Source organism: Acanthochromis polyacanthus, chromosome 1 (genome assembly GCF_021347895.1).
Source record: "Acanthochromis polyacanthus isolate Apoly-LR-REF ecotype Palm Island chromosome 1, KAUST_Apoly_ChrSc, whole genome shotgun sequence".
NCBI classification, from domain to species: domain Eukaryota; kingdom Metazoa; phylum Chordata; class Actinopteri; family Pomacentridae; genus Acanthochromis; species Acanthochromis polyacanthus.
This window is the reverse complement of record NC_067113.1, coordinates 67,949,258-67,966,617: the sequence shown is the minus strand read 5'-3', so window position 1 is coordinate 67,966,617 and position 17,360 is coordinate 67,949,258. Positions and strand designations below refer to the sequence as shown.

The window sequence follows — 17,360 nt, the reverse complement described above, 5'->3', positions numbered from 1 at the left end:
CAAAGGACATTCTCCCAGAAGCTTTGTGGCTTGTCAACATGCATTTTTGCAAATTCCAGTCTGGCTTTTTTATGAGTTCTTTTCAGCAGTGGTGTCCTCCTTGGTCGTCTCCCATGAAGTCCACTTTGGCTCAAACAACGACGAATGGTGCGATCTGACACTGATGTACCTTGGCCTTGGAGTTCACCTTTAATTTCTTTGGAGGTTGCTCTGGGCTCTTTGGATACAATTCCAACGATCCGTCTCTTCAATTTGTCATCAATTTTCCTCTTGCGGCCACGTCCAGGGAGGTTGGCTACTGTCCCGTGGGTCTTGAACTTCTGAATAATATGAGCCACTGTTGTCACAGGAACTTCAAGCTGTTTAGAGATGGTCTTATAGCCTTTACCTTTAAGATGTTTGTCTATAATTTTTTTTCGGATGTCCTGGGACAATTCTCTCCTTCGCTTTCTGTTGTCCATGTTCAGTGTGGTACACACCTTTTCACCAAACAGCAGGGTGACTACTTGTCTCCCTTTAAATAGGCAGACTGACTGATTATGAGTTTGGAAACACCTGTGATGTCAATTAAATGACACACCTGAGTTAATCATGTCACTCTGGTCAAATAGTTTTCAATCTTTTATAGAGGTACCATCATTTTTGTCCAGGCCTGTTTCATTAGTTTGTTTTTTTAAATAATTATGTTAATCAACAATTCAAAAGTAATGGCTGTTTTTGATTATTTAATTTTCAATAAATTTGTATTTATTGTTACTTTTGTGAGTTTCAAGTGATTTCAGTGAGAATTGTGGGTTTTTCCTTCTTTAACTGAGGGGTACCAACAATTTTGTCCACGTGTGTATGTGGAAGGAGCTGAAACATGCCATTTGGAGAAGACACCCATCAAACCTGAGACAACTGGAGCTGTTTCCTCATGAGGAGTGGGCCAAAATACCTGTTGACAGCTGCAGAACGCTCATTGACAAATACAGAAATCGTTTAATTGCAGTGATTGCCTCAAAAGGTTGTGCAACAAAATATTAAGTTATGGGTACCATCATTTTTGTCCAGCCCTATTTCATTAGTTTGTTTTTTTAAATAATTATGTTAATCAACAATTCAAAAGTGATGGCTGATTTTGATTATTTAATTTTCAATAAATTTTTATTTATTGTTACTTTTGTGAGTTTCAAGTGATTTCAGTGAGAATTGTGGGTTTTTCCTTCTTTAACTGAGGGGGACCAACAATTTTGTCCACGTGTGTATGACTATGTTATGTTAGGTTTCCATGCATGGACCTATATCAGTGAGGGACATCTGTTATCCTAGAAGAGAAACCCTATGCTATATTGATTTAGGGGTTCCTGTTTTTACCAGAGTCATCAGATGTTGATTTAGGGGTGCATCCTGTTTTTCACCAAAGTCTCAGATGTTGAGCTCATATCCTTACCAGAAGGGTATAAAGATGATCACTAGCCCATTGATCAAGGAGGAATCAATTTGCAGGCATCTTCTGTTTGTATTGATGCTGTTCTCTTTTAATAAAAAACTTATAAAGAAAGTCAGTGTCACAGATGTTTCTCCTTCACCTGCACATCACAGACATCAGAGAAACTACGACAGTATACCAACTGAATCCTAAACTCAGTAGACAGTGGCACAGTTCTTCCCAGAATTCAAGAACCCAAAGGTTTAGGCACTTTAAGTTTGATCTGACCTTCTACATTCACTCTGCAGCAGGTCAGCAATGCTGAAAATGATAAGACAAGGGTGCAAGAGTACCCTCCAGCATGACAGTCATGTAGGCTGTGTATAAATATCATCATTAACTTTAAGAATGTCAAAGCAACTGTGGCTTCATTTTCTCAGATGTCACAGAACATCCATCCATCCTCTATACACCGGTTTATCCTCACTAGGGTTGCGGGGGGTGCTGGAGTCTATCTCAGCTGACTCAGGTGAAGGCAGGGGACACCCTGGACAGGTCGCCAGTCTGTCTCAGGGCTACATATACAGACAAACAATCACACTCACATTCACACCTACAGACAATTTAGAGTAATCAATTAACCTCAGCATATTTTTGGACTGTGGGAGGAAGCCGGAGTACCCGGAGAAAACCCACGCATGCACAGGGAGAACATGCAAACTCCATGCAGAAAGATTCCAGTCCCACCCTGGGATTTGAACTGGGGATCTTATTGCTGCAAGGCGAAAGTGCTAACCACTACAGCACTGATGTCACAGAACAGAAAATCATTAAAGACATCTTTTCATTTGACAGCACTGTGAGCGTGTGCATGCAGCAGCAGATGTTTCTGTGGTAGATGCTGCCACCATGTGGTTTACAAGCAATTCCAGGAGAGGAATAAGAGCACAAAGTGACTCCTCACACATCACAATACAAATGAACCAAAGCCCAAGCTACAGTTTTCATGCACTTCTTTAATATATCAGTTTTTCATATTCACAACAAATACATTAAGCTCTTTCTCCTTATAATACAGCCTTAAATATTTTTACACTCAACTTTTTTCTCAGAAGTCTGCCTATCAAAATGTCTGTCTGTATTTTGAACATTTTGTAATTTGTTACATTTGTAGTCTCCATGCCTCCTAGCAAACTGACAGTATTTCCTTTGTACAATTATTTACAGGTGAAAACAAATCAAAACAAATCTCCATAAAGTTTTACGTGAAAGTTCTCAGTTGAATGGAATTGCTGGGTTTAAGGTGCAGGCAAGGAGGAGGGAGAGAACGTTTAAGAAGTAAAAGGAACATGAAAGTAGATAAAGGCTGAACAGAAAGTGTTGGATGAGGAGCAGCAGCAGAGGGTGTGTGGTAAGAGGCGGCCGGAGGAGGGCGGAGCGGCAGTTATGAGCCCAGTGTTCGCTCCTGTAGGTTCTATGAAGCTTCAGCAGATATACATCTGTGATAATATTCTCATAGAAAATAAAGATTGCAAAGGAAAACAAATACAGCACTCTGAAAGATATTACTGTTTGCTTCCTCAGGTTCAGGCATGTAAGCAAACAGCTGATCCCAGTACAGCAGAAACCTGTCCCTGTCATCTGCTGATACAGCTCTGTGAAGGATGATGCTGCTGCCTGTAGAAGAGGATGAAGGTCATGTCCTATTTCTTGTGAAGTTGACTCACAAAACAGAAGTTCACCATTTTAACTCCAGGTCCACTTCCTTTCTTCCTCTTCACTGTATCACATGGGTTCCATCCGTGGAAGTAGTTCTGATGTTGAAACTTGTCATGACCTGAGTATCTCTGGGACTTGGTGTGTGTGGCTTTAAAACTTGGCCTGGACAGTTCATTCTTCAAATTAAATTGCATGGAACACATGGATCAGTCAAACTGAGCCACTTCTTCCAAGATGACAAATGAACTGTCAGAGTCCACCCACATTTCACTGGAACCAGTACTTAAACCTTAACATAACAGAAAAACCAACAGCACGCAGCCGAAGTTGATGATCAAACACACCATAGAACTTTCTGGAAAAAGTCTTTGTCAACGGACAATCAGACTGCAGACAGAAGTTTTACAACTGACACAAAATTCTTCGGAATGAAAAGTTGAAAATTAAATAAGAAAACATTTGCAGTAACACAGGTGAGCTGACTGTTATGTGAGCACTGTGTGACTGTTTGACTGACAACCCTTCTGAGTGAACCCCTGCTGTCCCCAGCATGCTAGAGCACAGGAACAGCACAGGCAGAGGGACTGATGAAAGCTACAATTTAAATTCATATTTTAATACCTACATTTAGACTTCAATACTACTTTAATCCCAGAATTGTGAACTCAAGACCCACTGGTGGTCCAGTCCTTTACCATGGAAATGCAACTATCTATTCCCTCATTTAGTCTTTCAATATTTCTTGCCTTTTTGTGCCTTTACAACAACAGAAAGTGAAATCACAATTTTGACCTGAATTCTCAGAATAAAGGGGCTAAAGTCAGACCAAAAACTTCAGCTCTCATCTTCAGTCAAAACCATTTTCCTTCACATTACTCCATCCTGCTTGGCATTAACTTTACTATTTTCAAAAATGTCACAACCAAGCAGTTTCTGGCAGCTACACCTCTAGTGACTCCTTCACAAAGCAAACAGCTTAAGTTGTCTAAACACGTCAAAAACATGCTGTGGAACCCTCCTTGTGGCGGGACGATATGTAATATTTATTAAAAAAAAGACCCACATCAACTCCATATGTCAGTCTAACCCTAGCAGGAACAGTATGTGGGAGGCAACTGTTGACAAAGTGGGTAGATAAGAGTGGTGGGGTCTACTCTGAGTACAGAGCTGCTGCTGAAACCAGACAGTGAAGTGACTGGCTGCTATTTGCTGCTTTAGTGCTATTCACTGAAATCACATGCGACATTAATGGACTGCATGTGTTACAGCACAGCACAGGACTACGTGACCCAGCAACACGGCCAACACTCACTCAGACTACTAAGATGATCGAATGATTCCTTCAAATGGCTAAAATGAACAATGTGTCCATGAAGACTCCACGTGAATGCTAATGTTGCTCTGTAACTTCTGATGTGAAAACTGGCAAATGCTCGCTCACATAACAGCCAAAAACCCATCAGAAAATACACCGCAATGCTTATTTGACCACTTAAGGACAAGGGAGCATTACAAGCAGCTCAACGAAAAACAAAAAACCCCACCTCAAATAAAATGATCATGGCAATTTGCGCATCCAATGAAAACATAGAAACATCAGCATTCATTTCACTGGACAACTGTCAAGTTAAACATTCACTCATCTTCTAGGTCTTTTGAGGCAAATGTTCAGCTGCTCTTCAGCTGCTAATTGTTCCATTTTTTCAGCCAAGATTCAAATGTTCCTGTTCCCTTTGGTTCTGTGAGAAGGCTGGAGGTTTGTTTCCGACCTGTCAGACTGATGAGCAACATCCCAACGTTCTCATTTGTCAGTCAGTAGTGTTCACAGGAAGTCTTTATACTGAGTTAGCAAAGAGTACAATAAGGCAGCCTGTAATAAACCTCAAAGCATCCGGGAAGTTTTGCCCCATCCCTGCAGCCATGCAACATACAGCAGGCTGCAAAATCAAAGAGAAGTGCACCTGTAAGACCCTGTGTGTCTGAGTGCTCCTTGCTGACTAGAGCAGATATCAGTCTACACACACACACACCTACTTCACTTTACTCTTTGTATTATTCAGACTTTGGGAAATCTTTAGTCTGTTGTCAAACAAACACATTACACCAGTGCAATATGTTAAAATCTAAAGTTATTTTTGTGTATCCTGTTCAGACACACTTTAGATCTAATGTTCTGCTGTTTGGATGAGTGTTTTTTTTTTCAACTAGGCTTGCAAAGTAAATCAGTTCTAACATTTCATTTACTGGGCAGCTACTGAAATTTGCTATGGGAAGAATCTTGACAACATAAACTCGCTGGCAGTGAGATAATCATCTTAGCTGTTAGGGTGGAAACATCTAAAAACAAAGTACCTGCAAATGACGTTCGTTTAAAGAAGGAGCACAAGTTCTTCTTCACTCACCTTTCTTTAGAAAACCAATGTTTGCACCTATCCAATGTGCTTTTTCCCAACATTTAATCTGCTATTAAAATTTCCAACCAGTTTGTATTGTCAACATGTTTCTTCTAGCGCATTTCAGAAGGCTTTCAGTCACTACAATGTCTACATTAGAGGAGGTGGCCATTGAGGGCTGTGGTACATTAGCATCCATAGTCAGGGCTGCATCAAGCTAGCATAACATGCTGCAGTCAGGCCTCTATCCTAGCTGTACAAAGTCGGGACAGATCTGCAAGCTAACAAGTTGCTGTGGATGGGGTTGCCTGGGTTCATGATGGAAACGCATACATGATCACAATGATGAATGTGAGGGACAGTCTGTCAGTGTCTGGATGGACGCTGTACCTGCAAGCACCAGGTCAGCACTCTCACTCGCTCAGCTCTCACCACTGTAGGCATGGTGACACATCTGCTGCTGGAGACTTTAGCACAGGCCGTCCTCAGATGAGAACTGAGCCTCCCCAGTGAAATCCAGCCCTCCTTTCACTGGAAGCTGAACTTTGAGTCACCTGCTCTGTACGTCACGATTTATTCTTCAATAAAAAAAGGAAAGGCAAGTCGCTCATTTGCTTCAATCCATCTCTACAAAGTGCAAGTACACGAGTCACAAAGACAATAACAAGCATCAAAAGAAAGACCGACAGCTTCAAATAAAGCATTTCTGGAAAAAAAAAATCCATAAAACTAACAAAATATATTCACATAAATAAGTAAATATCTGCAGGCCTGCCTGTACAGAAAAAGGCAAATGACAATGATAACAAAAAAAAAAACTTGTGATAGAACCTACAACCCTTAACACACGCTGGAATGAAAAAAGTACAAATGCATGTGTATAGAGAAAGTAAAAGGTGTGATTGAGATAACATTTCGTGACAGAACTCTTCAGAAGGTCCCCTGCTGCAGCCCGTTCATCAGCAGCTGCAACAAGAACCATCGCCACGTTTAGCTGAGTGCAACAAGAAAGCAATATGATCCAAAAAAGTAAAACGACATGCACTTAGTGTCAAAAAAATCTGGGAGAAGCATGGGAAGCAAAGGAAAAGCCAAAAATGCTGTGTAACATCTTGGAAGCTCAGAGAAGCCACAAGTACTGTACACACTCTCAGCTGTGCATAAAGGTGAAATATTTTCAAAGATGAAGTGTGAAAGCTCACTAGAGGTGAAGAACAGGCTCCTCAGATGTAATTAAAAATCCCTCTGATGTGGATTCCCTCACCCAAAAAATGAACATTTTCTTCTCCCAAAGAACAGCTTCTGTTGTTGGTACAAAAGTAGACTTTTCCAACAGAAATCTCTGAAAAGAACTGCTTCTCCTGCTTTGACGTGAGAGTCTGAACGATTTTGAAAAGGTAGAGAAAATTGTGTTGGCAGATAAAGAGTTTCTTTTCTCTTTAATCACAGGCTTCAAATTTGTTGGTGGCAAACAAGAGGGCAAAATGCAGTATTCTGAAGACTTGGGTCCACAGTAAGCCAAAAAAGGCCAAAAGAGCAAAGGCCTGCGCTGCTGGACCGGGAGGAAAGCCGCCTTCTAAGATGTCTACCATCTCTTGAAAAAGATGCAGAGGACAAAAAGCTTAGCATTCCCAGCAACTGCTAGCTAAAATCTGAAACATGAGAAACAAATGAAAAAATAAAAATAGATCTATCTTTCAAGTCATCTTCCATTGGGTAACCCCCAGTGAGTGGCCTCCAGCTCATCTCGGGGATGGCCGATGCCTGGCCTTCAATCAGCTGACGGATGTGAGGCCTGCGGTCCTTCCACATGCCCCGTTCTGCCATCGCTCCAAGTCCAGCTCAACGTCTTGCCGATATCCCAGCCTCTGTCGTTATCCAGACAGAAAATGACAGGACCAGATGCACTCAAAGCTTCGGCTCCTCCCTTCACCTCCAGGTGCTTTATCCTTCCAGCAGGGAAGTCCATCCATGGAACTGACCCTCTCCTCAAAGCCGTATTGGTGTGGATGTCTTTGAGTCTTGTTTTGGTTTTTGTTTTATTTAGCTTTTCTTCTTACTTTTCAGTTTAAATCAAGTTTTTTTGTTTGTTTTGTACTTGTTCCTAATTCAGTTTCTCTGTTTCCGTTAGCCTGGATAGCTCGTTGTTGGAAGGACTCCAGTGAGGCCGCCGTCTTCAGGGTGACAGAGGAAGAAAACAGCACATTCTTCAAGACTAATTTTTCAGTTTGTTTTCAGTAATGAATGAATCCACCGTAGGGAAACAAGACTTTTGAGAAGTGACGAGGGATGGATTGGTGGGATCCGCAGCGCTTACTTAAACGCTGAAAACTCTCCTGAAAAATGGCAAAGACAAAGAGAAATGAGTGTGCAGATACTGTTGCTGCAGCCACAGTAGTGTTCATTGTTAATCAGGTCTAGCAGTTTGCTCCTGACGTCTTTTCATTAAGGCATACCATGATGAGAAGTTAAAACGGTGAAACACTGATTACCACAGCTACCTGGAGACCAAAAAAAGTCTACCTTGAATATAGTGTCCAAGCATGACCCAGTTTAAAAAGCAGGACAAAAAATATAGTTTTCACGAGGTACAGGAGGAGGAGGGACTTGGACATATCACTCATTATATCATATTTGTTTATTGATATTATTTATTTTCTATTTTGTTTGTGAATATGTACACTACTGTTTAAAAGTTTGGAGTCACTTAGAAATGTCCTTATTTTTGAAAGAAAATCATTTTATTTCAGTGAAGATGACATTAAATGAATGATAAATCCAGTGTAGACATTGTTAATGTGGTCAATGAATATTCTTACTGGAAACGGCTGATTTTTAATGGAATATCTCCATAGGGGTACAGAGGAACATTTCCAGCAACCATCAGTCCTGTGTTCTAATGCTACATTGTGTTAGCTAATGGTGTTGAAAGGCTCATTGATGGTTAGAAAACCCTTGTGCAGTTATGTTAGCACATGGATAAAAGTGGGAGTTTTCATTGAAAACATGAAAGTGTCTAGATGACAACAAACTTTTGAATAGTAGCGTATATATGGATAACTACAGGAGTGGGGTAGTGAGTGAGAGATCGGTCGGAAGAAATCAGCTTATACTTTGTCCTACTTGTTTCCAGATATGTCGGGTTATTATTTTTTGCTTTCTTTTGCTTCCTTTGTTTGTTTTGTTGTGTTTGATTTAGTTTCGTTGTTGTTTTGAATTTTTTGATTTGTTTTTATGGCTTTTCCCCCTCATATGTCCAAAATAAAAACATTCATTCATTCAGTGTCAGTCCATACAGAACATGCAACCTTGTAGAATTATCAGTGTGTATTAAGAAAATGACATCAAAATGTGAACACGTTTCTTTGCCATTCTTTCAGTCAGATGTAACCTGCTGTCAAAGTAGAACCAACTTCAACTGATTACTGAAATAAACTCTTCATAATAAGGAGAAACTATTATTGATATGGAGAAGTGAAACATTAGAAATCTTTTAAAAACAATTATGGAATAATGTTCAAAAAACACCGCTGTGTGTTCCACTGTGTGTTCCACTGCATTACTCTAAAGTACTACTCTAAACTATCCAATCTGCTGACCATCACATAGAAATATCAGCTGTACAAACAACTGGACTATTTACTACGGTGCATCAACTATAGTTTAGGGTCAAATCATCTTTGTTACAGAAACAGGGCTACACTGGATCTCATCTTTCCTGCCTCAGACCTCCTGACTGCTTTCAGCTCTGTCTGGCTGATGTAGAACCAACCAAGTGATCACCAGCTGACCCAGATATACGAACTCTTGTTGTTGTTGAGGATTTATACAGGTTTGCGTGTGGACTTTTCCCGTTTCGTTTCTGTGCAAAGGTTCAGTGGCACACAACAGCATTATAAACGCAGCGTAGTGTGTGTAAAGTAAGTAAGGTCTGTTTGTTGGCAGGAAGAGTTTAAAATATGTTTTGTCCTTGTAGCTGCTGAATACATACAAAAGCCCACAAAAGTCATCTGCCTGCTACCTTAGAATTTCTATTAAAGAAGCGTTTAAGAAAATGTTTATGGTGGCATAGAGCCTTACTCAACTTTAACTGACACCTGTGCGCGTGTGTGTGTGTGTGCATGTGTGTGCGTGTGTGTGCGTGTGTGTGCGTGTGTGTGTGTGTGTGTGTGTGTTGGTGTGTGCGCGCGCATGTGTGTGTTGGCGTGTGCTGGGCATGTTGGGACATGTACTCGGCCTTATCTAAAAATTCTGTCATTATTTTAGAAACATTTCTTTGTGTACATTAATTTTGAGACATGGAATTCACTTTGCCAAAAGATAAAGTATATCAATTAAATGGTCCACTGGATTTTTTGGTTGAAAAATTAATCGCATCAAGTAGTCTATAAAATAGATGATAGATCAACTGTTTGAAAAACAGTGTTTTGTGGAAGCCCTATGAGCCACGGCTGACAGCCAGGGTTTCATATGTAACACCTCAGGAAGTAATCCTGCCAACTTGCACAGTGTGTTTTTCAGTAGCATTCTTCTTCTAGTTTTGTAGCGTTTGAGCAGGTGTGAAAGTGAGCAAGCAGTGTGAGTAGCAGCCCAGCAGCAGAGGGGAGGGTGGGGACTCTGAATATATGTAGATCCACGTATACTAAATGTGATAAAGGTGTAGACTTATAGCTAATCCATTTTAAACCACAGAAGGATTACTTTGTGTACTTTATGTATCAGTATCAGCTCACCATAACCCCCAGCTTGAATAGGGGTTTTAGGTGAAGCGCAGGCGTACAAGCTGAAGTCCTCTGTCTGAAAGCCGGCTCGGTTTAATGACGGCTCTGAGGCGCTGCGGTGGATTTTGGGTAATGAGCGAGCAAGCAGCTCAATGGATGCCAAGATCTGAAAAAAATACAGAGCACAGGAATGATTGGTCAGAATCAGTTATGGTCACTATCCACAACCAAACACAGCCCAGCAAAATCCAGTAAGACACAAGCAACCAGTAAGTGCTTCAGTTCAGCTGTTTATCTCAGCATGGACACTTGTGATGCCCTCTGCTGGCAACACCAGACACTCTAAATACAAACTTCAACCCTGATGGTTTTCTGCTCAGTTGTTGGTTTTTGCCATTGAAAGTTATTTTAATTTTATTCAGATGCATCTGTGTTTAATGTTGCAAATCATATGCACCTGTCCCTCCCTGCGACAAATAAAAGCATCATCATGTTTCTTACCTGAGGGAAGAGAGGCCGCTCTTCTCTCTTCTTCTTCAGGCAGTCAGCCATCAGTCTCTTCATGGCCTTTGGACAATTGCTGCGCACCTTACTGAGGTCAGGAGACAGGTATCCTCGACCCACCATGAATATGATCTGTGGGAAGAGAAGGTACCAATCACTGTCATTTCGGTTAGCAGTGTCAATCAGATTGAGCTGTGTTAATGTTAATGGTAGGAAATCTAACTGGACAGAGGGACACTTTTTTTAGTTCAGGGCCACATACAGGCCATTTGATCTCCAGTGACCAGTAAAATCACAGCATAATAACCTATAAATAACCACAACTACACATTTTTTTGGTTTAGTGCAAAAGCAATATATTCTGAAAATGTTCACATTTAATTACCTTTGTACAAAACATTATTAACAACTTGAAATTTCTTAAGAAAATAAGTGCAATTTCAAGAATATTACAATTCAGTTCATCATTTGTATATCCCAACTCACAGATCAGTGTTTCTACAAAGGCACAAAACATTTAGTCACTCAAACTGAACAATGTAGTATTTTATTTTATGATCAAAACAACCTGACATGATCTAAAAATTATTTTAAAATTACATTCATTTCCACATCTGTGTAGTAATCCTGACCACCTGAACTGACCCACAACACAAACCAAACGGGAACTGTTAAGGAAGAAGGTTAAGTTGTCCCTCTGCCTTGTAAATGTAGAAAATTTTTGCAAAAAATATACAGGGCTTCCATAAAGTCTGTTTAAAGTTTAAAGAATTTAACACAATAGCAGAAGATATCTTAACCAGATTTGTTTTATTGTAATCAGTGTTTATTAAAGTTTGCAATCACATTGAATTTGTGTGTTTCAGGTATCCTGTTGGTGACAGAGGTACTGTTAAATGAAACCCTAAAAAATGGCGACTCCTCAGACCGGTGGATTGGAAAGGATGGGCCAATTCCTTGGCCACCACGTTCACCAGATATCACACCCTTGGTATTCTTTCTGTGGGGTTATGTTAAAGATACCGTATATCGAACAAAGATACAGGACATTACTGACCTGAAGCAACAGATTTCTGATGTGAATTATGTGAACATCTACAAAGGAATAGCTTGTTTGAAGAGTTTCAGTCAGGCTTCAGGATGCATCATAGCACAGAAATGGCTCTGGTAAAAGTTACTAATAACCTTCTCATAGTATCACATAATGGACTAGTCTCTATACTTGTTTTGTTGGACCTTAGTGCAGCATTTGACACAATCGACAACAAACTTTTATTAAAACGACTAGAACACTGTATTGGCATTAAAGGGACAGCACTGGACTGCTTTAAATCCTACTTATCAGATAGGTTCCAGTTTGCGCACATTAACAATGAGTCATCTGAGCATACTAAGGTTAATCATGGAGTTCTTCAGGGTTCTGTCTTAGGATCAATACTGTTCACATTATACATGCTTCCTTTAGGCAATATTATTAGGAAGCACTGTATTAATTTCCACTTTTACACTGACAACACTCAATTTTATTTATCTATGAAGTCAGATGAAACTAATCAGCTAGCAAGACTGCAAGATTGTCTTAAGGACATAAAGACCTGGATGACCTGTAATTTGCTACTACTAAATTCAGACAAGACTGAAGTCATTGTATTTGGCCCCAAACATCTTAGAAACTCGCTTTCAAAGCATAGAGTTACTCTGGATGGCATTACATTGGCCTCCAGTACTACTGTGAGGAACCTCAGAGTTATCTTTGACAAGGACATGTCCTTCAACTCAAACATAAAACAAATCTGTAGGACTTCCTTTTTTCACCTGAGATGTATCATCTAGCTTATCATACATGTATCCAATTCTGCGTTATATGTTCCTTGCTCCTCACCCCCCTCTTCTCCCATCCCTCCCATCCCGCCCCCTCTCTTCCTCTCTACCTCTTCTGTCCCTCTCAACCAGGCCAGCAGGCAGATGGGTCCCTTCACATAAAGAGCCGCGTTCTGCTCAAGGTTTTTTTCCCTGATAAAAGGGTGTTTTTCTTGCCATTGTCGCCTTATAGGGCTGCTCTGGGGGTTCATATGGGTTCTGTAAAGCGTCTTGAGACAATTTGATCTGTAATTGGCATTATATAAATAAAATTGAATTGAATTGAATTGATGCCATTGATGAGGCTATGCTACAGCAAACATGGCAAGAAATCAAGTACTGTTTTGATGTGCTTTGTGCAACTAATGGTGAACATATAGAGGTGTTAAATGAGCTAGAAAAAACTTTGACAACCACTGATTATAAAAAAACAAATCTGGCGAGCCTGTTTTGGTCTGTGGGCCGTTGGTTAACACCTCTGTTTTACACTCTGTTGATTGTATTAATAAAAACAAATCTGGTGGAAAAAGTCATTCTAAAAATTTGTCAAATTGTATGTTTAAATGCAAGTCTGAATATATATATATATTTTTTAAATTTTATATCCCTTATTAATCCCACGAGGGGAAATTCTGATTTTCGCATATCCCCCCCATCTGGGGTGGTCAGAGCGCAGGGTCAGCCGTGGTACAGCACCCCTGGAGCACACACACATTCACACACTGATGGGGGGAGCTGCCATGCAAGGCGCTAACCACAACCCATCAACCCGTCTTGCTCAGGGACACCTTGACATGAGCACGACGGGCCGGGGGATCGAACCGCAACCCTCTGGTTGCGAGACGGCCACTCTCCTTGTTAAGTTACTGCATTCACAAAATTGTGGCTGCGGAGTCCAGTATGACAGGATGTCCTATGGTGGTGGGATATAAAAATGTGGCCTCATTAAAGCCTGTGGGTCTGGCGTCAGTGAGATCACTGAGTCCTCTCACCTGGTCTCTGTTGTTGATGTTAGAGTAGGGCAGGGCTCCTGACATTAGCTCATACAGCACAATGCCGAAAGCGTAGACGTCTGACTGGAAGCTGTAGGGATTCTTGTCCTGCAGCCGGATCACCTCTGGAGCCTGACAAGATACAGAACACACTGACTGTCACATGAGCCAAACAACATCAGATCGTTACAATGCTAAACACTAAGAACATCCAGGCCCTACTTCTGCCCTGTCGGATTATATATTTTTGATAGGCTAAATGAATAACTGAAATGAATCAAAGAATGATTCATTATTAACACCACCACTGACCATCCATAGTATAGAACCAGACAGTTGCTCAAATTGGTGGGAGCCACTCCAGCGGGACTTGACTGTGGCCAGACCAAAGTCACCGATCTTCACCGTCAGATCCTCGTGGAGGAAAATATCTGGGAGTAAAGAAGTTAAGGAAATGTTCCATTTGTCTACTGCTACGCTCTTAGTAAGGGTAGTCTAAGGATGGAGTTCCTATTTTCATCCCTACTTGTTAAAGTAAATCCTACCATCAGCTGCAGATGTTGACTTCAGCTTAAGGTTTAAGTAACTGACTGAAGTATTTCAAAAGGATACTGTTGCTTTTCAGATCTCTGTGGATGATGGACTTGGCATGCAGGTAACTGAGGACAAAAAGAGAAAGGTTATTTAGATAGACAAACAGGTCAAATCTGACTCCATTTGTGTTTGTGGCGAAACTCACTCCATGCCCTGAGCAGTCTGCCGGGCGATGTCAATCAACTTGATCATCTCAAACTTGGTCTCAATGATGTGCAGGTGGTGGTATAGACTGGAGCCTTCACACCACTGGGTTACAATGGCCAGCTGGGGCTTGGTGGTGTAGCCCATGAAGAGCAGGATGTTTACGTGACGCGTTTTCCTGGTTCAAAAAACACACAGCTTGATCAAACGACAGAACGGCAGCAGTTCAAAAGAACTCTGACTAGGGTTGGATATCGAAATTTGGTTCTAAGTAGGAACCGAATCAAAAACGGCGGGTACCGGGTACCCATAAAAAATATTTACTTTCGGTTCTGCTTTTCGGTTCTTGGACGGACTTATATGTGTGACGTAGTCACGTAAAAGAAAAAAAAACAACACCGGAGAAACTTTGCTAACTATGGACCATGGGAAACACTCTGAAGTGTGGCTTCATTTTGAAAGACAAAGAGATGAAAAAGGAAAGTGCAACATATGTCATAAGCTGTAAGACAGGCTGCACGTCAAATTTGACGAAACATTTACGACAATATGGCATCGAGCTGAAAGACTGTACAGTGTTCGATCTTCTGCGGACCGACACAGCCAGTGCTAATGTTGCTACAAGCAGCGTTAGCACCTTGCCAGCGGCCCCAAAAGAGACACCGTTCACGTTGACGAAAAGGAGGCTGACAAAAGAGAAAGCTGTGGAGTGTCACCGTGCGGTAACCAAGTTAGTAGTGAAAGGACTACATCCTTTCTCGGTCGTCGAGTCTCTGTCATTCAGGTAAGTTAATGTTATAATATAACGTCGCACATTTCCATCCTAAATCCTGTGGCAAAAATACAGTATTTCGTCTTGTGTAGGCTTATATTTCCCTGCAAATGTCAATGACATGCAAACTATAAAACGGTTGAATTTGTATAGAATTAAATCAAGACAAATAAAATAAACACAATACAGACATTCTGTATTCATTTGAAATATTTTCAGCTCTTGTATTTGTGTATTTCTGCCACTGCGACACTGTATTACTGATTTCCTAACAACAAAACAGTGTGATTTGGGTTGGAAATGGACGAGGCCTAAGTTTGTAGAATCAAATAAAAAAAATTGTGCTAGAAAACATGTATAATACAGTTTAGTATTCTAGCACATTTTATTTTTGTTTACAATTTTCCTAAAGATAAAGGAATAAAGTTACTTTAGTTAAATAAACTATTGACCTTCTATTTTTTTTTACTATTTTGGAATCGTATTAAGGAATCGTTTGGCACCGGAATCGATAAGCAGAACCAGAATCGGATTCATAAAAATCCTAACGATACCCATCCCTAACTCTGACAGAGGAGAATATCTACCTAATATGATGGTCATTAGTGTAGGGTAGTGTGAGAGTGCTTCTGATTAAAGAGGAGAAGTTACCTGAGGACTCCAACTTCATTCTTGAAAGCCTGAAGCTGCTGCGGCGTGGGAGCAGTGACATTCAGCATCTTCACTGCCACATCACCTGGGTGGAGGACAGATCAGTCAAACACAGGCCAAAGCTGACTAGAACAGCATTCCTACAACCAAGTGGTACAATTAGGAGAAGTGCTCATATGGCCCATATCTTATGTCCATAGGCTAAAACATCAATATCTGCACAGGACAAATGACCACTGGGTTCACTTTGTGTAGTTAAATAATCAATTATGGTTTGATAATGCTGCAGTTGTTAAGAAAAGCATTTTAATTTCCAACACCTGTGTGACAGTGAGCATAAACAAAGGATAATACTTAGGTTTGTGTCAATAACAATCAGTTCAAAAATGCCTTGTTCAGTCTCTTACCATGCCACTTGCCCTTGAAGACAGTTCCAAAGGATCCAGAGCCTATCCTCTGACCCAGGGTGATCTGTCCCTCTGGGATTTCCCAGTCATCACTGGAGTCCCTTCTCCCCAGAGTTTTCTGTTCCACAGGACACTCAGTCAACACAAGCACACAGTGAGCTGCAGCACTATGCTCATGTCACTGACAGACTCTCACCATCTTATTGCGGTCCTCGGATGAGGAGGACGACTTGCGTTCCCTCTGTTGGCATGGTGACTTCTGTGGGACCTTGACACTGGTCAGAGAGCCAGGCAGAGAGGCAGGAGGCGTGGCTGACAGGCCTGTGGTGGAGCCTAGTGAAGACGAGAGACAGCAAAAGTAGAGAGGTAAGGACAGTGGAAGAGACCAGTCAAAAAGAAGGTGAGAGAAAGCAGGAGAGGAAAGAAAGAGGAAGCTTGGAAGAGGACAGGGACTGAGGCTTCTGTATCAGTGTTGTGTGAGTATTTGGTCACATGCAAAGAAGTGAGGGGGTGCTTGGTTGGATGGCAGTTGATGGTTTAATAAAGTCGACTTCGTCATGATCACAAAGCATATTATGATGTCATAACCCTTGGATTCTGATAAATGAGCGATGGCTTTAGTCCTGTCTGGAGCCTTTTTGGGTAATGTATCATGATTACCAGTTTTTCTGTGGACTGGCTGCTCCTCAGGTAAGCTGTACCTGAATCAACATCCTTGCATATGAAACAGCGTCTCAAAAAAGAAAGGGTTTATTTCTGGTCAACTTCGGCAATTTTTTTAAAAGATTGAAAGGCGTCACTGAATTTCGGGGTCAGAATGTCAACTATTTAACAGAGCAAACTTTACTAACCACAAGCTTCAGTTCTAAACCGTACAGTTAACAGCCTGTTATCACATGGCTGTAGCTAACATGAGTTCTGTTGTTTGGTTCTTTAACTCTTTGCATGTACTGACTAACTCATTCTATCTGTAGATTTCACTCCAGGCCTAAGGTGTTCTTGTCAAAGGAGAAATTTCTCTGATGTCAACCTTTCCAAGCTGATGGGAGTTCTGTGTCTTTGTTGCTCTAAAAGACCAAGACCAGAACAGGCAGCTAGCATGTAGCATGCTGAGTATAAATAACAGGCAGCTGGTTGGCACTTGTTGGATTAAGAATTGAAAGTTTGAAAACATCGTAACATTTACTTTTAC

The 17,360-nt window shown here is 41.0% G+C and overlaps 1 protein-coding gene across 2 annotated transcripts in view; it reads right to left on the bottom strand.

Annotated features, from left to right (window-relative positions):
* Positions 1 to 2,407: 2,407 nt before the first annotated feature.
* The window catches only part of braf (B-Raf proto-oncogene, serine/threonine kinase), a 47,809-nt gene continuing 32,856 nt past the window's right edge, over positions 2,408 to 17,360 (bottom strand). For both annotated transcript variants that reach the window (XM_022216106.2, XM_022216105.2), the window contains 10 exons: positions 16,365 to 16,501; positions 16,169 to 16,286; positions 15,762 to 15,846; positions 14,340 to 14,516; positions 14,213 to 14,259; positions 13,913 to 14,031; positions 13,601 to 13,732; positions 10,746 to 10,880; positions 10,257 to 10,410; positions 2,408 to 7,859 (listed from right to left, as the gene is read on the bottom strand). In XM_022216106.2, coding sequence (XP_022071798.1) covers positions 7,837 to 7,859; positions 10,257 to 10,410; positions 10,746 to 10,880; positions 13,601 to 13,732; positions 13,913 to 14,031; positions 14,213 to 14,259; positions 14,340 to 14,516; positions 15,762 to 15,846; positions 16,169 to 16,286; positions 16,365 to 16,501 — 1,127 coding nt within the window. In that variant the 3' untranslated portion in view covers positions 2,408 to 7,836. The remainder of the gene's footprint in view (positions 7,860 to 10,256; positions 10,411 to 10,745; positions 10,881 to 13,600; positions 13,733 to 13,912; positions 14,032 to 14,212; positions 14,260 to 14,339; positions 14,517 to 15,761; positions 15,847 to 16,168; positions 16,287 to 16,364; positions 16,502 to 17,360) is intronic.